The sequence below is a fragment of the Molothrus ater genome, chromosome 5, assembly GCF_012460135.2.
Source record: "Molothrus ater isolate BHLD 08-10-18 breed brown headed cowbird chromosome 5, BPBGC_Mater_1.1, whole genome shotgun sequence".
Lineage (NCBI taxonomy): Eukaryota > Metazoa > Chordata > Aves > Passeriformes > Icteridae > Molothrus > Molothrus ater.
In genome coordinates this window covers 3,058,020-3,078,237 of record NC_050482.2, presented here as the reverse complement: position 1 = coordinate 3,078,237, position 20,218 = coordinate 3,058,020, and the positions used below count along the sequence as shown (strand labels likewise).

At 48.4% G+C, this 20,218-nt stretch overlaps 1 protein-coding gene across 1 annotated transcript in view; it reads right to left on the bottom strand.

Annotated features, from left to right (window-relative positions):
• Positions 1 to 20,218, bottom strand: part of PLXNA4 (plexin A4) — a 507,966-nt gene that overhangs the window by 117,665 nt on the left and 370,083 nt on the right. The window contains exons 6-8 of the mRNA XM_036400402.2: positions 9,889 to 10,012; positions 6,114 to 6,267; positions 3,130 to 3,229 (exon numbers count right to left, since the gene is read on the bottom strand). Of these exons, the coding sequence (XP_036256295.1) occupies positions 3,130 to 3,229; positions 6,114 to 6,267; positions 9,889 to 10,012 (378 nt within the window). The remainder of the gene's footprint in view (positions 1 to 3,129; positions 3,230 to 6,113; positions 6,268 to 9,888; positions 10,013 to 20,218) is intronic.

The following is a 20,218-nucleotide window of genomic DNA, read 5'->3' as shown; positions in this document are numbered from 1 at the left end:
AGGCATCACTGACAGCCTTTCCCAGAGGAAAATGGGAAATGCTCTCCACAGCCTGGAGAACATTGCTTTTGCAGGAGGACACAGGCTTTGCACTGATCCAAAGAGCTGGATTTACTCTGGCCTGAGCTAGTTGTCACTGGCATCTCAAATGCCTGATAGGATTAAATAATTTAGATTGCATTCATATCATTGCAACTAGAGGAATAATAAATATTTATTGTATTTTGACTGCCCTGGGCACCAGCACAGCAATCCAGTCTGGTTAATTTTCCGACACATGACACAGAGGCCAGAGACAACCTGGGATGTACCAAAGCCAGAAAACCAAAGATGAAGCAGGGAATTTTCTCCCCCTGGGTCCCACAGGTTTATTGGTGTGAGTTCTGCTCAGGGTGATGAGGTCCCTGCCAATATATTAACTCATATTTTTCATCTCAGAGGAGAAGTAAAGACTACTGGAGCAGGTAGCTGAGAAGCAGAGGGCATATTTAGGGCATCACCTCCTCTGGGTGCAGGAAAGATCCATTCCCTTCATCTTACAAGGTTTTGCTCTCCTGTGCCCAGGGGCTGTGTAGAGTCAGAGCTGCAGACACCTCCCCTGGCTGTGTTACAGCACTGACTGGACCTACATCACACTTCCCTTAAAATTTAATGTGATGTCTGCTCAGCAGCAACCAAACCCAGCTCTCTGCACAGTCCTGGTCGTTCACACTCTGGAGACCTTCATGACAAACACCTGGAGGGGCTGGAGAGTGTCCAGGGAAGGAAATGGAGCTGGGGAAGGGTCTGGGGCAGCTGAGGGAGCTAGGAAAGGGGCTCAGCCTGGAGAAAAGGAGGCTCAGGGGGGACCTTGTGGCTCTACACAAGTCCCTGACAGGAGGGGACAGCCAGGCTCTTGTCTCAGGTGACCAGTGCCAAAATGAGAGGAAACTGCCTCAGGCTGTGCCAGGGGAGGTTTAGATGGGATTGTAGGAATTTTTTTTCTTGGAAAGGGTTGTAAAGCACTGGCTGCCCAGGGCAGTGGGGGAGTCGCCATCCCTGGAAGTGTTAAAAAGCACTTGGGGACAAGGTTAAATGGTGACCATGGTGGTGGTGCTGGTTGACTCGGGCTTGGTGATCTTAGAGGGCTTTTCCAACCATAACAATTTTCTGATTCTATGGGGGCTTTTCCAACCTTAACAATTTTAGGCTGGGCTTTTAGAGGGCCCAATTTCAGAGGGCTTTTCCAACCTTAACAATTTAGGGGTCTTAGAGGGCTTTTCCAACCTAAACAAATTTAGGCTGGGCTTTTAGAGGGCTCAACCTTAGAGGGCTTTTCCAACCTTAACAATTTTATGATTCTATGAGGGCTTTTCCAACCTTAACAATTTAATGATTCTATGAGGGCTTTTCCAAGCTTAACTATTTTAGGTCGGGCTTTTAGAGGGCCCAATCTTAGAGGGCTCTTCCAACCTTAACAATTTTAGGTTGGGTTTTTAGAGGGCCCAACTTCAGAGGGCTTTTCCAACCTTAACAATTTTCTGATTCTATGAGGGCTTTTCCAACCTTAATAATTTTAGGTTGGGCTTTTAGAGGGCTCAACCTTAGAGGGCTTTTCCAACCTTAACAATGTTATGATTCTATGAGGGCTTTTCCAACCTTAACAATTTAATGATTCTATGAGGGCTTTTCCAGCCTTAACAATTTTAGGTTGGGCTTTTAGAGGGCCCAACCTTAGAGGGCTTTTCCAGCCTCAACAATTTTAGGTTGGGCTTTTAGAGGGCCCAATCTTAGAGGGCTCTTCCAACCTTAACAATTTTAGGTTGGGCTTTTAGAGGGCCCAACTTCAGAGGGCTTTTCCAACCTTAACAATGTTATGATTCTATGAGGGCTTTTCCAACCTTAATAATTTTAGGTTGGGCTTTTAGAGGGCTCAACCTTAGAGGGCTTTTCCAACCTTAACAATTTTATGATTCTATGAGGGCTTTTCCAGCCTCAGCAATTTTAGTTTGGGCTTTTAGAGGCCCAGCTTTAGAGGGCTTTTCCAGCCTTAACAATGTTATGATTCTATGCAGCTGCAGTGCCTGGAGTGTACCTTGAGGAGACTTCAGGGAAGTGAATTTTCCTGGTCCTTCTACGCCACCGGGTTTTTAATGGGCAGGAGAGAAAAACTCCAGAGCTCCTGTGTGTGAGCTCAACAGGCAGACACACCCCCTCTCTCCTGTCTCTGTGAAATCTTTCTCAACCCCAATCCACTCTCAGCTCTGGTACAGCAACTTATTCTTCAAATTGGTAACAAGTGCTTGCTCTGATACATCGAATTAAAAATGGATAGCGTATTATAGTTTGTCAAGTAAGAAACCAAAACACGCCATAAATATTTAACAGCACCATCTCTGCTGCTCTCCACCCCCCCCTTCCCCAACACTTGCTTTCTGACACTGTTTGTCAAAGCAGCAGGAACATGGAAATAAGATTTGCCTTTCCTTGCGAATTGCTGAGCCACAGTAATTATCTGCTTTTGGCACTTTGTGACGGCTCAGTGGTGGGGACAGAGCCACTCAGCCTTGCTCAGGGCTGGAGCAGCCTGCTGCAAGGACATCTTCTGCAGGCATTTGTGGGTCTGCTCCACTGGGGCAGCTGCTGAGCAGCCCTGGGTGACAGCAAAATCTGAGAAAAGCGGGATGTGAGGCAGGAAAGGTGCTCACATCATGGGTAACGTGGTCTTGAGGGAATCAGATGGGCTCAGTGCATATCCTGCAGGAACCATAAGCTTTATTTTTCCAGATGGGAGGGTTTAAGTCTATGTTAACCATCTGGGGTGGGCTACTGGTGGAACTGGCAGCATGGATGAGGGTTGGAGGTGCATATAAGGAGCCGAAAATCCACAAAGAAATGAGCAATAGGAAGATTAGGGGGCCACGTGCTGAGGGCACAATTCAGTTTTGACTCAATTCTGTAGCAAATTGTTCCTAATTCGATGCTCTGCCCGCAGGAAAAGTGGTTCCCCATGCTCTGAGTCATCTCAGGAGGGACCCACCATTGTGGGCACCACACAAGGGACCCCAGCCCCTGGTCACCTCCACACTTGAACATCCTCCCGAGGGACACGTGCCCACGAGAAAATGCTGCCAAAGGAACTGAACATACGAGTTGTGGACGCTGCAGTTGTAGAAGACAAAGCTGGTGCTGGCAAAGGTCATCCCCGTTTCCTTGGACTTGAGCTGCAGCTGGACAATGTGATGGTCACCTGGAGGGAAAAATAGGCACATCAGGGTGTGACTGCTCTGTTAGCCCTGGTGGCCAGGCCACCAGCCTGAGCCTGGAGCTGCCCCACAGCACTTTGTCTGGGCTGTCCTCAGTAGGTGTAAAAAATGTTATAAAAACCTTCTAGAGCTATCCCACAGCACCTTGGCTGGGCTGTCCTCAGTACAGATGTAAAACAGATGTAAAAAGTGTTATAAAATCCTTCTAGAGCCCAGTTCTCCCACAGGTACAGTGTGTCCTTGCCACTGGAAATTATTGTGCCTGGTAGCAGGGTCTGGACTGGAGAGTGATAGCTTGGAAAACCAAGCTCAAAGAATGAGTGCAGATGTCTGGAATCTGGAGGCCATTAAAATATAATTTTGTCCTTAAAGTTGGTCCATACTGCTGGTTCACTCAACATTCCCAGAGAAAAAGGGCATGTGGACATTCCTTCCATGTTCACTCACCCCAGGCTCCATTCCCCTCTGCCTGTGGCTGCAAAGAACCCATCTCAGTGTGAGAGATGTGAAATCCATTGCACTTATAGGGGGATCCACCCATTTCTGCAGCTTTCCCTTTTCACCTCAGCTCCTCCACACCATTTCCCCATCCCTTTTCCCACTGCTCCAAGCTGGGCAGTCAGCTGGGAAGTGATCCAGGTTTAATTCAAGATTTACCTGGGTGGCCCCTTCCCTGCTATTTGTAAAAGGGCACAGAGTGATAGGACAAGAGGGAATGGCCTTAAACTGAAAGAGGGCAAATTTAGATGAGATATTACAAAAGAAATCCTTCCCTGTGAGGGTGGGGAGGCCCTGGCACAGGGTGCCCAGAGAAGCTGGGGCTGTCCCTGGATCCCTGGCAGTGTTTAAGGCCAGGCTGGACAGGGCTTGGAGCACCCTGGGACAGTGGGAGGTGTCCCTGCCCATGGCTGGGGGTTGGAATGAGATGATCTTTCAGGCCCTTCCAACCCAAACCAGTCTATAATTGCATAATTTTCCTCCTCACCTGAGAGATTCATTAATCAGTGAGGCCAGAGCAAACTTGACAAGGGGTCACAACGAGCACCTGGTGCTCACTCACCCACCTTGGGGCACACACACCCCACACACTCCACTGGACACATCTTGCTTGGCCCTGCTGCACGTCTACTCTGCCATATTTAACAACTTTGCCAGCATCTTGCAGGTATTTTAAACCAGGATATGAGGATTGGATGGCCCCAGGTGTGATAGTCACACGTCCTTTGGTTCAAATCCAGACTCTGGCACTGCGGGGAGAACTTGGTTTTTGCAGAGGTGCAGAGCAGCAGCTCTGAAGCTGAGACAAGCTGCAGGTGCCCTGAAAGCAGCTAAATCTCTCCCTCTTGTCCTGTCTCCACCTTTCACTGCTGTTTTTGTTTGCTGGTTGATGATAGCCTGGCCTGGGACAGATGTCCATAGCAAGAAAGAATTTCTGGTGCCTGTCTTGGTAAGCAAACATGACTGATAACTCAGTGGGACTTGAGAGTGGTGACAACCTCCTGGGAGCTTGTTTTGGGGCTGCAGCAGAGAGCACAGCAGCTGTGTGCAGCTCAGGGAGAGCACAGGTGACGGTGACAGTTCATGTCACCTCATTTTCTGCGGTCTGAGGAGCTCCAGAGGCAAATTTTACAGCAAATGTTCACAGGAAGCCAAGGACAAAAATTGGCAGCATCCTCTCATTGTCTCATGGGGGTGATAGCAGGGTCAAGGTTTTTGTAATAAGTCCCTGTAAAGAGCCACAGGAATTCTTGAAATTACCCAGAAAGTTTGTTAGAAAAGGGAAAGGAAAAAGTGCAGGAAGTTGTGGATAGGGGAAGCACCCTTGGAGACAAAGCATTTTTCTGTGCTGGACCACTGTGGGAGAAGGAGCCAGAAGCAAACCTGGAACAGCTGAAGGCAGTAAAGGCCAGGAATGGAGACAGAGAGCTGAGCACACAGACTTAAATCTGGGAGGAGCAGGGTGAAATTACAGGCAGGATTGTCCAGCTCTGCAGGAATTTCTGTCTGTTACACGGGGTGGGATGCATTGAGAGCCTGTACCCCTGGTGTGTAACTACAGCCTGGCCAAAAGGAGAGGGAATAGCTCACATCCACGTCGTGTCTTTGCTGGATTCGTGCAACTGCCACTCGGTGGCAGCCTGCAAACACCTCGTGTCACACAGAGGAGCACCTCAAGGCAGCTGCTGGGGCTGCAGCTCAAGGCTGGCACTTCTGAAACACTTTGCCATGACGTGCAGCTCCAGAGTCTCTCCTGCTCCCAGGGCTTTCCTTGCCCTCTCCTCGGGCTCTCATGAGCCAAGTCCTCCTTTGATGATGATGCCTCAGGGTTTAGCTTTTATATTTTTCACATTCTGTACTACTGTAGCGTGTGGGTCTGAGCTTCATATTAGTGAGGTCTCCTCACAGAGCAGGGAGACCAAACAATTCCTGCTCCAGCTGGGCACCAAGGACAAATGACCCAAATCTCAGCCCAAGAGCACAAACCCCGTGGGCTGGAGAGAGAAAAACAAGCAGGGTGGGACTGCAGGGGCTAAAGCTGGAATGGGACAATGAACTGCAAGATGCAAATGGAGCAGAACTGATCCCAGGGAGAGACCCCGGGAGCGCTGGTGCATTTTGGGGCCGTTTTGGTTCATCTTGGGTTCATTTTGGGACCATTTTGGTTCATCTTGGGTGCAGCCTTGGCTGGGTTCTTGTGCTGCCCAAGGTGATCCATGGAGGAGATCCTTGGAATGAATCCCTGCTTTATTCTGTGACTCTGCCCAGCCTCTGTTCTAGGTCAGATTCACAGGGTATCAAGGACCAACACAGGGTGTGGGGTGAGGATGGGAGGGAGAGGCGCAGGTGGAGGAGCTGTGGGGTACTCACCATTCTCTGTGATGATCTGGGGCACCTCCTTGGCAGCTGGAGAGATGCACTGGATCTGGCTGCCCACCACCAGCCCATCCATCTCCGAGAGGTCCTCAAAGGTGCAGTTGACTCCTGCAGACAGCTCGGGGACGTTGTAGGTCTCCAAGACCAGCTGCAGGCAAAGACGGAGGGAAAGAAGGAGAAGCAGAAAAAGAGAGAAGAGAGAACACTGAGCCAAACAACAGAGCTGGGCCAGCAGGAGAGAATTACACTGGAGAGGTCGGACAAAGAGCCTCTTGCTAGAGAGAGAGCATCCTCCTTCAGCAGAAAGCAGCGACTGGGGAGAGGGACCAGTGAGGAGGGGAGGGCATGAGATGCTGGTGCTGGCACAGGTGGCAGGTGGCTGTGCAGGGACAGCTGCACAGTGTCCCAGTGCTGGCTGGGAGGTGCAGGGGAGGGAGTGCTCACTGTCTGTCATGCAGGTGTCAGGTTAGGCAGGGAGTCTTTGGAGCCAGCCGTGGCCCCCAGGGCTGTGGTGGCCCCCAGGGTTTCTGAGGAAGGTGACTGCTACTCACAAGAGGCACTCTGCAGACTCCAGAGAAACTGGAGCGCTCCAGTCTAACTCTCTACGGGCTGCTCTGCCAGCACCAGCAGGGGGGAGCACTCTGTCCCCAAGTTTCCTGTGTGAGGAGAGTCTAGTTACAGCCTGTCGCAGACATCTTTTCTGAAAAATCCTTTCCTGAGGATTTTTCCTCCTGAGAAGCTGAGAGGCCTCGGGAACAAAATGTAAACAATGGTTATCTGCTGCTGTGGAATGCAACAGATGCATCTGTGATTGGTCTCATGGGGTTGTTTCTAATTAATGGCCAATCACAGCCCAGCTGGCTCGGACAGAGGTCTGAGACGAAGCCTTCATTATCATTCTTCTTTCTATTCTTAGCCAGCCTTCTGATGAAATCCTTTCTTCTATTCTTTTAGTATAGTTTTAATATAATATATATCATAAATTAATAAATCAAACCTTCTGAAACATGGAGTCAGATCCTCGTCTCTTCCCTCATCCTAAGACCCCTGTGAACACAGTCACGACAGCCTTCAGTCCACCACAAAAACATCCCCTGTCTCTACAGGCACAGAAACCTCTCCTGCCCATCCCACCAAAGAACCAGGTGGCTCTTTGTGCTATCCTGGGGTTCCATATGGGAAAAAAGCCATGAAGGAGGATTTGCCCATGTTTTTGGAGTTCACAACATCCTCTGGCATTGCTCATGGTTAGGGGAAAATGAATCTTGGGGCTGGTTTGCACCATGTCCATGCTTTGGAAGAGCACAGTCATGCTGTCAGCTTCCCAAACAAAGGTCCTGTCCCACAGCTCTCCATCACTGAGGGTCCTGCTCAACTCACCAGGTCATGCCTGAACACAGAGGAGCACCCCAGGGGACCCCTAGCACCTGGGAATTGGTGTAAGTGTAGTGTTTTTGTGACCAAACACTGGCTCCAACCACTCATCACAGGCTCAAATGCAGATGTTCTCCACACTTGCCTCCTCCCTGAGCTGGCTGAGGTCCCTCTGAGGTGACAGGCACTGAAAGGAGACACAGGTGCATGCTGAGGTGTTGTTTGTACCAGCACAAAGAGCAGGGGTCAGTTCAGGTGACAAAGCAGGACGGATGAGAAGGTGACATAGCACTCAGTGCTCCCACACAGTGTGTTTCCCTCTCTTAGGGAAAGGCTGGAGCTGTTTCTCCACACTGAGGACCATCAGGGAGGAAGGCTGAGCAAACAGGCCTTAGCCCTGGATGCCATAGGATCATTCTGGGGCCATGGGAATGGCAGTGGGAAAGGTAATTTTTTTTCTTTTTGTTTTTTTTTTTACTTTTTGTTTTGGATAGGGAACAGGAAAAAGGTTTGGTTGTTTGGATGAGTTTAGCACTGAGGCTGAATTCATTCTCCCTGCTAGCAGTGGAGAAGTGGAATCTGGAATCTGTTTTCCTTAACAAATCTCCCTCTGGGCATGGATGATGCAGGAGGAAGCTGTGCCATGCAGAAGATGACACTGGTGGGCAGACCAGCGCTTGGCCACAAGCTCCATGAGCCAGTGCACACCCCAAGCAGACAAGAAGTCCTACATCCCACACTCCTGGGACAGCAGGGAAAGCATGGAGCCTTCCCTCAGCAAGCAGCTCTTCTCAGAGAGCCCAGGGCAGTGAAACAGACTCAGGTAAGGTTTTCCAAGGCCCTGTCAGTGCCCAAAATTCAAAAGCGTGGCTGACCACACAAACGCCTGCTCTGCCTCCATGGGCAAGAACTCACTGTCACTGACATTTTGCTAGAATTCAAGATCCTAGCATTCTAGATTTGAGATCTGCCAAGGACACCATCAACCCTCTGTTTGTTCCCCTCCTGGTTTGCCTCTGCTGATGGGATGAGCTGGGTCACCAGTTTAGCTGGACTGGGCTGAGACTTCCATCAAAAGGCCCATGCAGATTGTTGGGTAACAGATGATGGCAACTTCTGATCCCAGCAGCTCTGGGCTGACTCACCCCGGGAGTAACCCAGAGGAAAAGGTCTCTTATTCTGTTATCATTTTCAGTCTCCCCGAGCCAGCCAGTCCCCCAGGATTTATTCCAACATGAAAGAATTCAACAGCTACTGAGAGAATACGGAAAGGAAACCTTGAACTCCCAGAAGAACAAAGAACCTAAGATGTCTCAGATCAGTTTTGTTTGAAGCCTGGGGAAAGTAAAGTCACAGCAAAGTTAAGAGGCTGAAACAAAGCAGCAATGATTGGACATGCAGGCTTTGAAAGGCTGATTTCATTATCCCTGGAGAAATCCAAAAGTGTCACCTGGAAGGGGTCTGGCAGCTGCCTAAATTCCATTTAGGCCTTTCAGGGTGTGGGGCTAATGACCAGCTTGCCTAGAGATAGAGCTTTTAGGGCCTGGGTTATTAACTTAATTGCAGCCCAAATTAGCATGGTCAAAAAGACAGAGCACTGGTAGCCTGAGAGAAATGGGTTCTTGTCTCCTTCTTGGGGCATGTTGGGATCTCACCACACCTGGTGCTGCTGCCATGAGTCAGGAGGGAAACCACAAACTGGTCAGATCCTCAGCAGAGATTTCCTGCCTCAAGCCCAGGAATGATCAGGATCATGTGCTGCTCTGCCAGCATTCACTGTGTGGTTTCCTTGGCTGCTGACTGAGTAGCTCGAGGCCAGAAAGGTTAAACCTTGTGCTGTGGAAGGTCACAGGAGACAGCAGGAGCCCTGGAAACCTCGGGTTCCTCTGCACAGCATCCTGCCTCCCTGATCTGCATGCCTAGTGCTGCAGCAGGATGGACTTCCTGGGGGGTTAGAAGGAGACATTTCCATCCAAAATGACAGGAACTTGGAGCTCACTGAAATAATTCATATCATCCTTCACTTGGCTTTCTTCTAGAATGCAATTTCTAACCACAAAAATGTCCCTTGCCTAGAGCTATTCATTAACTCCTCTCCCAGGGCACCACACAGCGCTTGCAGGACACAGAGTCCCTTCAGACCTGCCCTCACAGACAACAAGGAAGACTCTCCATAGTCCACTTCAAGACTTTTAAACAAATAACCAATGCCAAAATGTCAGAGAATAACCAATGCCAAAACGTCCTCCTGTGGTGAATCTTTCCCTGCGCCAGCAGAGCCGCTATGGAAGTTAACAGAGTCTGGAGAACCTCTTGCTGCTGAATCCCTGGATCTGCCACGCTGCACGGGCAGGTGAAACCCGAGGAGAGGGGGCAGGGGGTTGTCATTGCTCACCAGAACGTTGTACTGGGACACGGAGATGTTGTTGGGGTGCACGGTGAGGCGGACGCACTGCTTCATCTCCGAGGCGAATCTGCGCGGCTCGCTGGAGCGCTCGCACCGCTCCTTCCTCGTGCAGCTGGGGAAACAGGAACACACAGGGACAGGGTGAGCACACAGCCAGGCTGGCAGCGTGGGGACAGCTCTGAGGGGTGGGAGAAGCAGTTAGTGTGGATAGAAAGTCAGCTCTGTGCTCTTTGGGAGGGCACAAGTGGAAAACCATGCTCGTGCCCTGGCAGCGCTCCGGCTCACGGGATGGTGGGGAATATCCTGAGCTGCAGGGTGTTATGAGTAGAAAAAGCTGCCAATTTTTTTTAAAAGGTTGCAGAGTTCACAGGTTGGACCAGTTGCTGCCAGGGTGGAGTTCTAACTGTTTGTTGTTGTAATCACCTGTTGTTTTCATTAACTACCTGTCGTTGATGGTTAAGAACTCCCCCTTTTGCCAGTGACACCCTGCTGCTTCCTGGAGGATGGCACCCAGACTGTGAAGGGGAAGGGACATAGAGTCAGCATGCAAATGACATCAGATCCAGCATGCAACGGGAGAGACCCCTCACCAAACCTAGCCAAAAACCCCTAAAAACAATGGGCTTACATGAAATGGATGAATCAAAGTGATGTATAGACATGAGGAACAGAATCTAGTATCTGCTAAGATGCTTTTTACCCCTCACCCTAACCTAAAGATATCAGCTAGACAGAGAACCTCAAATGTTAAACTGGAAAGACAGGAATCTCTTGATGCTCTTGTGAGGACAGAGCCCCCAGCTCTGCCCACAGACCAGTAGACAAAGCTGAACTTTTCTTCCTGTTCTGAGTCACTCTGTCAGGTTCTCCCCACCCGAGCTGATCACTTTTAATAAAGGCATTAAAAAGGAGAAAGGTCTCCTGCCCGTGGCCAGAAAGTCTGCTCTGTGCTCTTTGGGACGGCACAAGTGGAAAACCACACTCGTGCCCTGGCGCGCTCATGGGATCATGGAGAATATCCTGAGCTGCAAGGGACACACAAGGATCATCATCACACAAGGACAGTCCTGGCCCTGCACAGGACTGTCACAGACATCTTTTCTGAAAAATCCTTTCCTGAGGATTTTTCCTCCTGAGAAGCTGAGAGGCCTCAGGAGCAAAATGTAAATATTGGTTATCTGCTGCTGTGGAATGCAACAGGTGGATCTGGGATTGGTCTCATGTAGTTGTTTTTAATTAATGGCCAATCACAGTCAGCTGGCTCAGACTTTCTGTCCGAGACACAAGCCTTTGTTATCATTCCTTCTTTTTCTATTCTTAGCTAGCCTTCTGATGAAATCCTTTCTTCTATTCTTTTAGTATAGTTTTAATACAATATATATCATAAAATAATAAATCAGCCTTCTGAAACATGGAGTCGGATCCTCATCTCTTCCCTCATCCTTGGACCCCTGTGAACATGGTCACACAGGACACTCCCAAGAGCCCCACCACGTGCCTGAGAGCATTAACTCTGCTGCTGGCAGCTGTGGGGTTGCTCAAGCAGGCTGGGGAGTCACAAGGAGCCTGTAAGAGGAGGGAGGGTGATGGGTGAAAGCTCCATCCCAGCTGCAGCAATTCTCTATCTCTCCACCCACCAGCACAACCTTCCCTAGGCCAAACCCCCAGCCCTTCAAACTCTGCTGTCCAAGGGCTGTGGGACCCCTCAGACAGGGCTGTCCTTGTAGAGAGGCCACGCACAGCCCATGTTGTTTTTTGTCCCTCCTGAGAATGCTGCACACTTGTGTGGTGCCTCTGGGCTGCTGGTACCTCACCTCTGGGATGGAGCCACCCTCCCAGGCAACTGTCCCTGCAGATTAAGGTGCTTTTTGCAACTGCCTTTTTGGGATGGGTCAAGAAATACTTAAAATGTATTGTAATTCAGAAGTAGTTAGCTTCGGATTGTGATGGGGTGAATTATAACATGTGTGTTGTCTCACCTTTCTCATAAGACTAAAAATAGAATAAAAGTTTTTAAAACACCTCTCAGTTGCCCCATCTCTAGGTCAGAAAAGAGTATAATTCTACATGTCTTGAAAATGGCTGACTAGAAGTGCTGAGAGTTGAATCTTAAAAATTCAGGTGTTTCCAACAAGTGACAGCCCAGTGAAATCTGTGTGTGCACATACCCAGGCTGCACAAATGCCTGAAGTTCACACCACCCACTAACTGTTGATGTTTTCAGTGCTGTCACTACCCCTCATCTCACCTGTGTGGTGCAAACACAACCCAGAAAAGTGGATTGGTGGCTGTTTGCCCTGCTTCCACCCAAGTTTGCTCTCGTTTAACATAAACCACATCTGTATTTCACTCCACACCCGCTGCCAAGGCCATTGCTCCAAGGAAGGTGTCTGCCTGGAAATCCTCAGGGTTAATCCAAAAGGACAGCTCCAGCTGCATGCCAATTACCTCCTGCCATTAAGTTAATGTTATGGACTTGCACAGGGTGTCTTCAATGGATTTTGTTATTAGCAGTGCTATTACCCCCCATTAAAAGCAGCTATAAAGACTTAAGTGCGGATGTTAAATTATTCACCCGCTCCCAGACTTTAGAGTCTCACTTGTGTGAGAGCCTGGGGGCTGCTGGAGCTCCAAGATCACCCCTCAGCATCCCTACTCCTTGGAGCAGAGACTGCATCCTTGTGCACGGGGATTTGCAGATGAGGATCCATGGAAACACATGCCACAAATCTCTATATGTGGTTAATCCAAATGTTACAAAGCTTGGGGCTGGCTAAAACTTCAGGGCTTGGCTTCTCTCTAAGGAATGACTAGATGAAGTGAACACCCCAACTCCAAACTCCAATTTCTCCATCTTTCTGGCAAAGTTTTGTATTTCCAGAGGAAGAACCCATAAAGGGATATTTAGGCCATTCTCAGCACACTTTGCAGGTTTGAGGGAGCAAAAGGAGCACTGCAGCTCCTGCTCTCTCCTCCCCAGGAACCCTCATCCCATTAAATCTCCTCTGGCACTGCCACATGCTGGATCAGGAATTTTAAACGGGCACTCTCCAGAGGCTTGGACCAATAGCCCATTAAATACCCCCAAAACTCTAACTCCCCCATGGTGGCATGAAAACCAAGAGGCAAAATGCTGACCTGAGATTTTTCCAAGCACTTCCATAAAACAAACAGCCACAGCAATCCCATTAAAGCTCCACAGGGTGTGGGAGCTCCTCTCCTGGGAATAGCTTGGAAGGGAAGCCTTTTTGGGCTCAGAATCGAAACACAAGTGCTCAAATTCTTCAAGATGTTCTGTTATCTCCCATTTATTTCCTTCAGTTGCAGCACAACAGAAACATCTGGATTTTCTAAAATTAAACAGCCTCAGTTCAAATCTATGGATATGGATTAAGCATCTAGGAATGCGGTTTGTATTCCCAATCCCACCACTAAGCAGGAATATAATAATCCACATTTTACCTTGCTGTTTACAGGTCATACACATTTAAAAAATGAAACTTTTCAGACCAAACTCTTGCTGCATATTAGACTGATGTGCCTTGCAGCCTTGATGTCTGCCATAGGGTGAAAATAACGTCATCCAAAGCATGAATTTATGAAAAACCAAACCAAACTAAGCCTGGGTTTAACATAATGTTAAGGCTGCTGTGTCAGGGTCTCAGGAATTAGGGACTGCCAGACTGAAAGCAGCTTCTGTACTTCCAAATCTGCTGCCTGCACTCACACACTGCAAGCCAGATTTTAATTACAGGATCACATGTTATTATTCCTTTTTTCCACGGTGACCTCAATTCTGCCACTTCCTAACTTTTGACTTTCACTGTCTGACTTTTTGAATGCAGTTCCTCAGTTGGAAAAGCTCTAAATACCTGTGCCTGGTGCTGGAGTCTGGTGGTGAGGGAGTTCTGCTGCGCTGGGCTCTGGGTCAGGGTTCAGGCTCTGGGGTCAACACCCTAGGTGAGTGACCACAGCTGCCTCAGGAATCAAATCTGAGGGGATGGAGCCACCTGCCAGTGGCTTTGGCAGGTTTGTGCATGCAGAAAGGGGTGATGGGGGCTCCTTGTTGGAACCCAGGACATTCCTCTGGCTGCCCTGGAGGACTCAAAACCCTGGCAGGGGGCTCAGAGACCCTGGCACGGAGTCACAAACACCTGTGCCTTTGATTTTAGCCCATGGAAACAATTACCAACTTTGTGTGAAGATGTACAAGCCACAAGAGTTTGAATAGAATGTTAGTGAATTTGTCACAGGGTGAAAATGTAGAATTTTGGGTTTTTAGAATGGGGGTTCAGAGCAAGATGGAGGAATTTGGACATGCCTTGTCCTTCTTCTTCTTACCCTCCATCTTCTGGGTGATGGTGACACTTCTGGATTGGTTTAGAGTAGAGACAGACTGTCTAACATGGGTGATAGGTATTGGGAAATTGTTGTAAATAAGGTAATTTTAATATAAAAAGCTAACACCACCCCAAGGTAGTCAGTGTGCCTCAACCTGACCTGCCGGACAGACCTCAGCAGGTCAGAGAAAGAATGTGATAGATAAGAGCGAATAAACAACCTTGAAAACCAGAACAGAAGAATCCTGACTCCTTCAGCTGCCAGGCTGGGAGAAGAGACTCTGACACATCTCGGGGTCCTCCTGACCACAGAGACTCCAAGAGCTCCTCTTCAGATCATTTTGTCCATCTGAAGGATGGACAAATTTCCTCCATCTCCTCTACCATGACCACCTCACCTCTCCTAAGCTGGAGCACCCTGTGGGTTCACACATCACCCAGGGTGTCTGCCCAGCACCTGCAGCTGAGGTTCTCCACGTGGTGGGGTCTCCTGTGATGGATTACACTGAAGGAAGGGAGATTTAGGTTGGATATTATGAAAAAATTGTTTGCTCAGAGGGTGGTGAGGCCCTGGCACAGGTTGCTCAGAAAAGCTGTGGCTGCCCTTGTGTCCCTGGAAGTGTCCAAGGTTGCACCAGGCTTAGAGCAGCCTGGGATAGTCCCTGCCCATGGCAGGGGGTGGAACTGGATGATCTTTAATGTCCCTTCCACCCCAAATCCTTCTGTGATCCTTCAATTCAGGTGAGTAGAAAAAGATACCTGACACAAAGAAACCTTCTCCCTCCAGCCTTCCTCTGCACCACCAAAAATGTTCTGTCCTCTCCAAAGAGAGGAAAAAACAGCAGAGAAAGTTGTTCCAACACGTGCAGAGAAGTCTTTCCCTCCAGCACCAGCCTCAGATCCCTGGGTGGTGAGGCTGAGATGCAGGAACAAAAGTGACAAAGGATCTGGTCACAGAAGGATCTGCCCAGAGGGGACGTGGCAGCCCCAGAAGTTCAGCAAACTGTAAATAAAGGCAGATGGACTTTTAATAAATAAGTATTTCCAGGCCCTGCCTATGAAAGTGGCCACCTAGAAGGCAGCTGAGCTGAGGGAGAGATGATGAAATATCCCAAGCTCAACTCATCATTTCTGCTGTCCCTGGTGACAGTCACTGTCTGCCCTGGGAGCTCCTGTGACTCTCACCTGATGTGTTTATTATTGTTTATACAGAAAAAAAAAAACCCTTTTTACTGCCAAATAAAATACCTGTAGCCCCAACATTCCAAGGGTGCCCATACACCAAAATCCCTTTCCACTGCCACATTCCCTAATTCCCTGCTATAACTGGGGGATGTGTAGCTCCCACCCAGTGGCACCACACTCCAGGCTCCTAAAAGAGCATTTTCCACCCCTGAGCTTGTTTTGGTTGCGATGCAGACACCACACACCTCGGGGTGCCTCACCAGCAGCTGCTCTTTCCTCATCAGCTGTGTCCTCAACAATTCCAAGCGTCCTGCTTGGTCCAAAACCATCAGCACAAACACTGAGGAGCTGCTCCTACCACTGAGCCATGAGAAATGTGATTTCCTCCTCAGCTCCCATTAAGAATAAATACCACTGCTGCTCACCCTCTGCTCTGCCAGCCACCAACCAATTATTTTAATAATGTTCAATTAATACTTTCCTCTTCTCTCGTGTCTCTCCCCCAAGAATCGCAGAGGGCTTTGCCTGCAGCTAATTAAAGTTCAGGGTACCTCCATGAGGTTGGAATTAGCAGGCAGAGACAGGAAAGTGAGGCACAGACTGAGAGCAGGGCAAAGCCTGAGGTGGAGGTCCCAGTTGGGACACAAGAAATCATCATTAAATCTCTAAATCAGGCCATTAAATCCCTAAATCTTGGCCAAACCAAGCCCAGACTCTCATCTCCATCATCTTGTTGTAGACAAAAAAAACCCAAACCACCACCCTACAAACATAAACCCCTCTCAGCCCCCCAAAAATTACCTTTATTTTTCACCTGACCAAGCCTTGCTTGCTCATAACCATAACTGTTGAAAAAGGAGAAGATTTGGATTCTGTTTTACTTTTTTCCCCATAATTTCCCAAGAAGAAGACTAAAATATCCAGCTATTTGAATGTGAGACCCAAAAAAGTCAGTTTTCTGGCTATGGAAAAGGTCTTATCTGCAATTCTGTTAATTAATAACAAATTTCAAGACAAAAGAGTGGTGATTGGATCTGATCAGAAATTGCTACTCAGAACAGAGTATTTGGGGCCTTTTTACAAGTGGCAATTAGCACACAATGTATTTTTTTTTTATGCAGTGGGAAAAAAAAAAAAAAAAAACATCAAAAATTTTTAATTCCCAGAAATAAATTCTAAAGAAATGAATCCTTTTTGGAGAAGCCTCACCATTTGATGCACAGCAGCTTTCTTTTGATTATGGGTGCTCAGGTGGGTTCTCAGGGAAGGAGAGGGACGTGACAAATCTGTGTTTGATGGCAAAGCTCAGAGACAGCTCAATGGTTTGGGTCATCCCAGCAGCCCCAAATGACACCTTTCCACCACCTCCAAACAGGTAATTTGCTGGAATCACTCTTTTGCAAAAGGTTTTGACATTTCAGTTTTCCTTTCTGGTTCTAAACAGTGACATTTCCCTCAGGGGATGAATTCTCTCACCCTCTGATGGATGATCTCAGCCCCCCTTTCCTCACACCTTCCCTCCAGTGCTGGGGGGCAGTCAGGGCACCCCCAGTCACACCAGTGAGGAGGGGTCACCAGGCCAGGGTGGGATATTTTGGTAGGATACAAGTTTAATGTTCGAATTCTCATTTTCACCCCCAAACTGTTCATTCCTGAGCTTATTGTGGTGCAGGGTCCCTCACACTGGTGTCCTCCCCTTGTGCAAGATGGAGATGTTGCCCCATCCCAATCCTCACCTCTTCCCAGTGGTGTGTTTGCAGCTTGGGCAAAGTTCCCACTCTTTTTTCACCTCTCTTTAGTTTTTCTCCTTAAAATTCAACCTGTTCCCTTCTTTTTTCCCTCAGATTATCCATCTGCCTCCCTCACTCCCACCACCGCCTCCAGTGGTCTCCTTTCTAGAAAAAAAATCAGGAACAGGCTACAGAAGATGTGAATTTCAGGGATTTAGGTCTCAGTTGGAAGACCATGAGTAGCCCAGATGGTTCCCCCTGTCCTGGAACAAGACAGGGTAAGAGATAATGATTTTCCATTTTTCCCATCTCCAAGGGAAAATCTGAGGATTCTCAGCCCAGCCAGAGCCCATGGCAAGCCAGGCTGTACCAGTCAAACTGGAAAACCTGAACAGATCAACAAACTGGGGATCTGAAATCTAAGAGGGGGTGCAGGCATGAGGGGAAGGGTGATTTGGGGATGTCCCATCCCTGAATTGTTCCTGTCCAGGCTGGATGGGGTTTGCAGCAGCCTGGGACAGTGGGAGGTGTCGCTGCCATGGCAGGGGTGGCACTGGATGGGCTTTAAGGTCCCTTCAACCCAAACCCTTCTGTGATTTTCTGTTTCCCACAAAAAGAAATAACAGCAATAGTGACTTTTTGTCAAGTCTTTGGTCTTGTAACACACCAGAACTTTTCTCCTAGGCCAAGCAGTGTCGTCACATTTCTCTTCACAGAGAAAAGCAAGGCACAATTCTTCCCAAGAATATTTCTGATATTCACATTCTCTGAACCTCAGAGAAAGGAAAAACAATTCTTATCATTTGCTGTGCCTGTGTTTGTGCCAAAGTAGAATGCAATATGGAGATGGTTTACCCAAAGTGATGGTGTTTTGTTTCCTTGGCCTATCAAGGCCAGGTGTGTGTGTATCGGTGTCGGGACCCAGGACATTGCTCTGGCTGCCCTGGGTGATTCCAGACCCTGGCAGGGGCTCAGAGACCTTGGCACAGAGTCACAAACACCTGTGCCTTTGATTTTAGCCCATGGAAACAATTCCCAACTTTGTGTGAGGAGTTACAAGCCACAAGAGTTTGAGCAGAATGATAGTGAATTTGTCACAGGGTGAAAAAGTAGAATTTTGGGATTTTTAGAATGGGGGTTCAGGAGGCAAGATGGAGGAATCTGGGCATGCCTTGTCCTTCTTCTTCTTCTTCTTCTTCTTGTCCTCCATCTTCTGCTGTGACTGTGACACTTCTGGATTGGTTTAGAGTAGAGCCAGACTGTCTAACATAGGTGATAGGTATTGGAAAATTATTGTAAATAAAGTACAGGTAGTTCTTAGTATAAAAAGCCAACACCACCCCAAGGGCAGGGACTGTGCCACAACCCAACCTGCTGGACAGATCTCAGCAGGTCAGACGGACAATGTATTAGAGAAGAGCAAATAAACAACCTTGAGAACAGGAGCCAAGGAATCCTGTGTTCTTCTTGGGTCTCAGGGCTGGGAAAAAGAGACTTTTCCAACAGCTTGGGCTCATCTCAACACCAGAGACCTCATCATGTGGGTATTGTGGGCTGACAGTCACGAGATTCTATGCAGTGTGTGCAGAGTTGAGTGCTTGGCAGATTCAGTTTAGATGTAATGTAACATACTGTAATATAGTATAGAATACACAGTGTAATATAATATAGAATAATATAGTATAATAAAGTAATTAATTAGCCTTCTGATAGCCATGGAGTCCTCCTCATTATTCCTCCTTTGTTGGGGCATTTCCCTGCCAATACCTGTCCTAGGTTGACTATATGATGCTTTTATCCCAAATCATCTTGTTCTGTTTATGCTGAATAATAAGTTTTGCACCTTTAAGACTTGTTCCAAAGAGTGAAGGGGGCAGAGAAGCAGCAGCAGTTTGTTTTCAGACACTGCACTCACTCCTCCACATTCCTGCTCCTGGCCTGTGCTGTCTGCGGATGGACAGACAGCAGGACAGAGCTCTCCTTTGCTTTCAGTTAGTTTTAGCTAGCTGAGGCAAAGAAGTTCCCTGGAGTGTGGGTTTTTTTCCTTTTTCTTTGGTGCTGTTTAAACCTGCTCTGGACTGAACACCCAGCAGAGAATCAGCAGCTCCCACCTGTGGCCACCGGGCCAGGCCTGGCCTGCGACATTTCCAGCACTGATAAGAGACTGAGTGAGCTGAGCTACAGCCCATGGAGGGACTTTCTGAGTTTGTCATCTCTTTTGGAGCAGCAAGGGGTTTCACTGTTTAATATTGTTTAGGTTTTATTGTTTAATAAACAGGTTTTTTCCACTTTTCTCCAAGGAAGTATTTTCTCCCAAACCAGTTGGGGGTGGAGGGGCCGATTGAATCTGCTTTCCTAGAGGAGCCCCTTTGGGGGTTCTCTCCCAGATTTGCCCTGAACCAGGACAGGAGTACAGCTACCAAACGTGGAGAGACTAAGTCCTCATAGTCCATCCAGCCAATAGAGTTTGCCCAGTCACATCAGGAAGATCTCAAAGTCCTGGTTAACTCAAGGTTCTATTATAGTCCATTGCTGAGGCAAAGAAGTTCCCTGGACTTTGTTTTTTTTTTTTTTTTCTTTTTTCCCTTTTCTTTGGAGCTGTTTAAACCTGCTCTGGCCTGAACACCCAGCAGAGAATCAGCAGCTCCCACCTGTGGCCACCGGGCCGGGCCTGGCCTGCGACATTTCCAGCACCAGAGGGACTGATAAGAGACTGAGTGAGCTGAACTGCAACCCAGAGAGGGGATTTCTCAGTTTGTCATCTCTTTTCGCAACAGCAAGAGGTTTTATTGTTTAATAAACAGGTTTTTTCCACTTTTCTCCAAGGAGGTATTTTCTCCCAGACCAGGTGGGGGGAGAGGCCGATTGAATCTGCTTTCCTAGAGGAGCCCCTTTGGGGGTTCTCTCCAAAATTTGCCCTGAACCAGGACATACTATAAGCTGGAGCAGCACAGAACCTAGGAGGTGGCAGAGGTGTTGCTGGCACTGCTGCAGCCCTTGGGGTTCCCCCTCTCTCTCTACAAAGCCCCACACTCCCCAAGCAAGCATGGGCTGATGGATCCC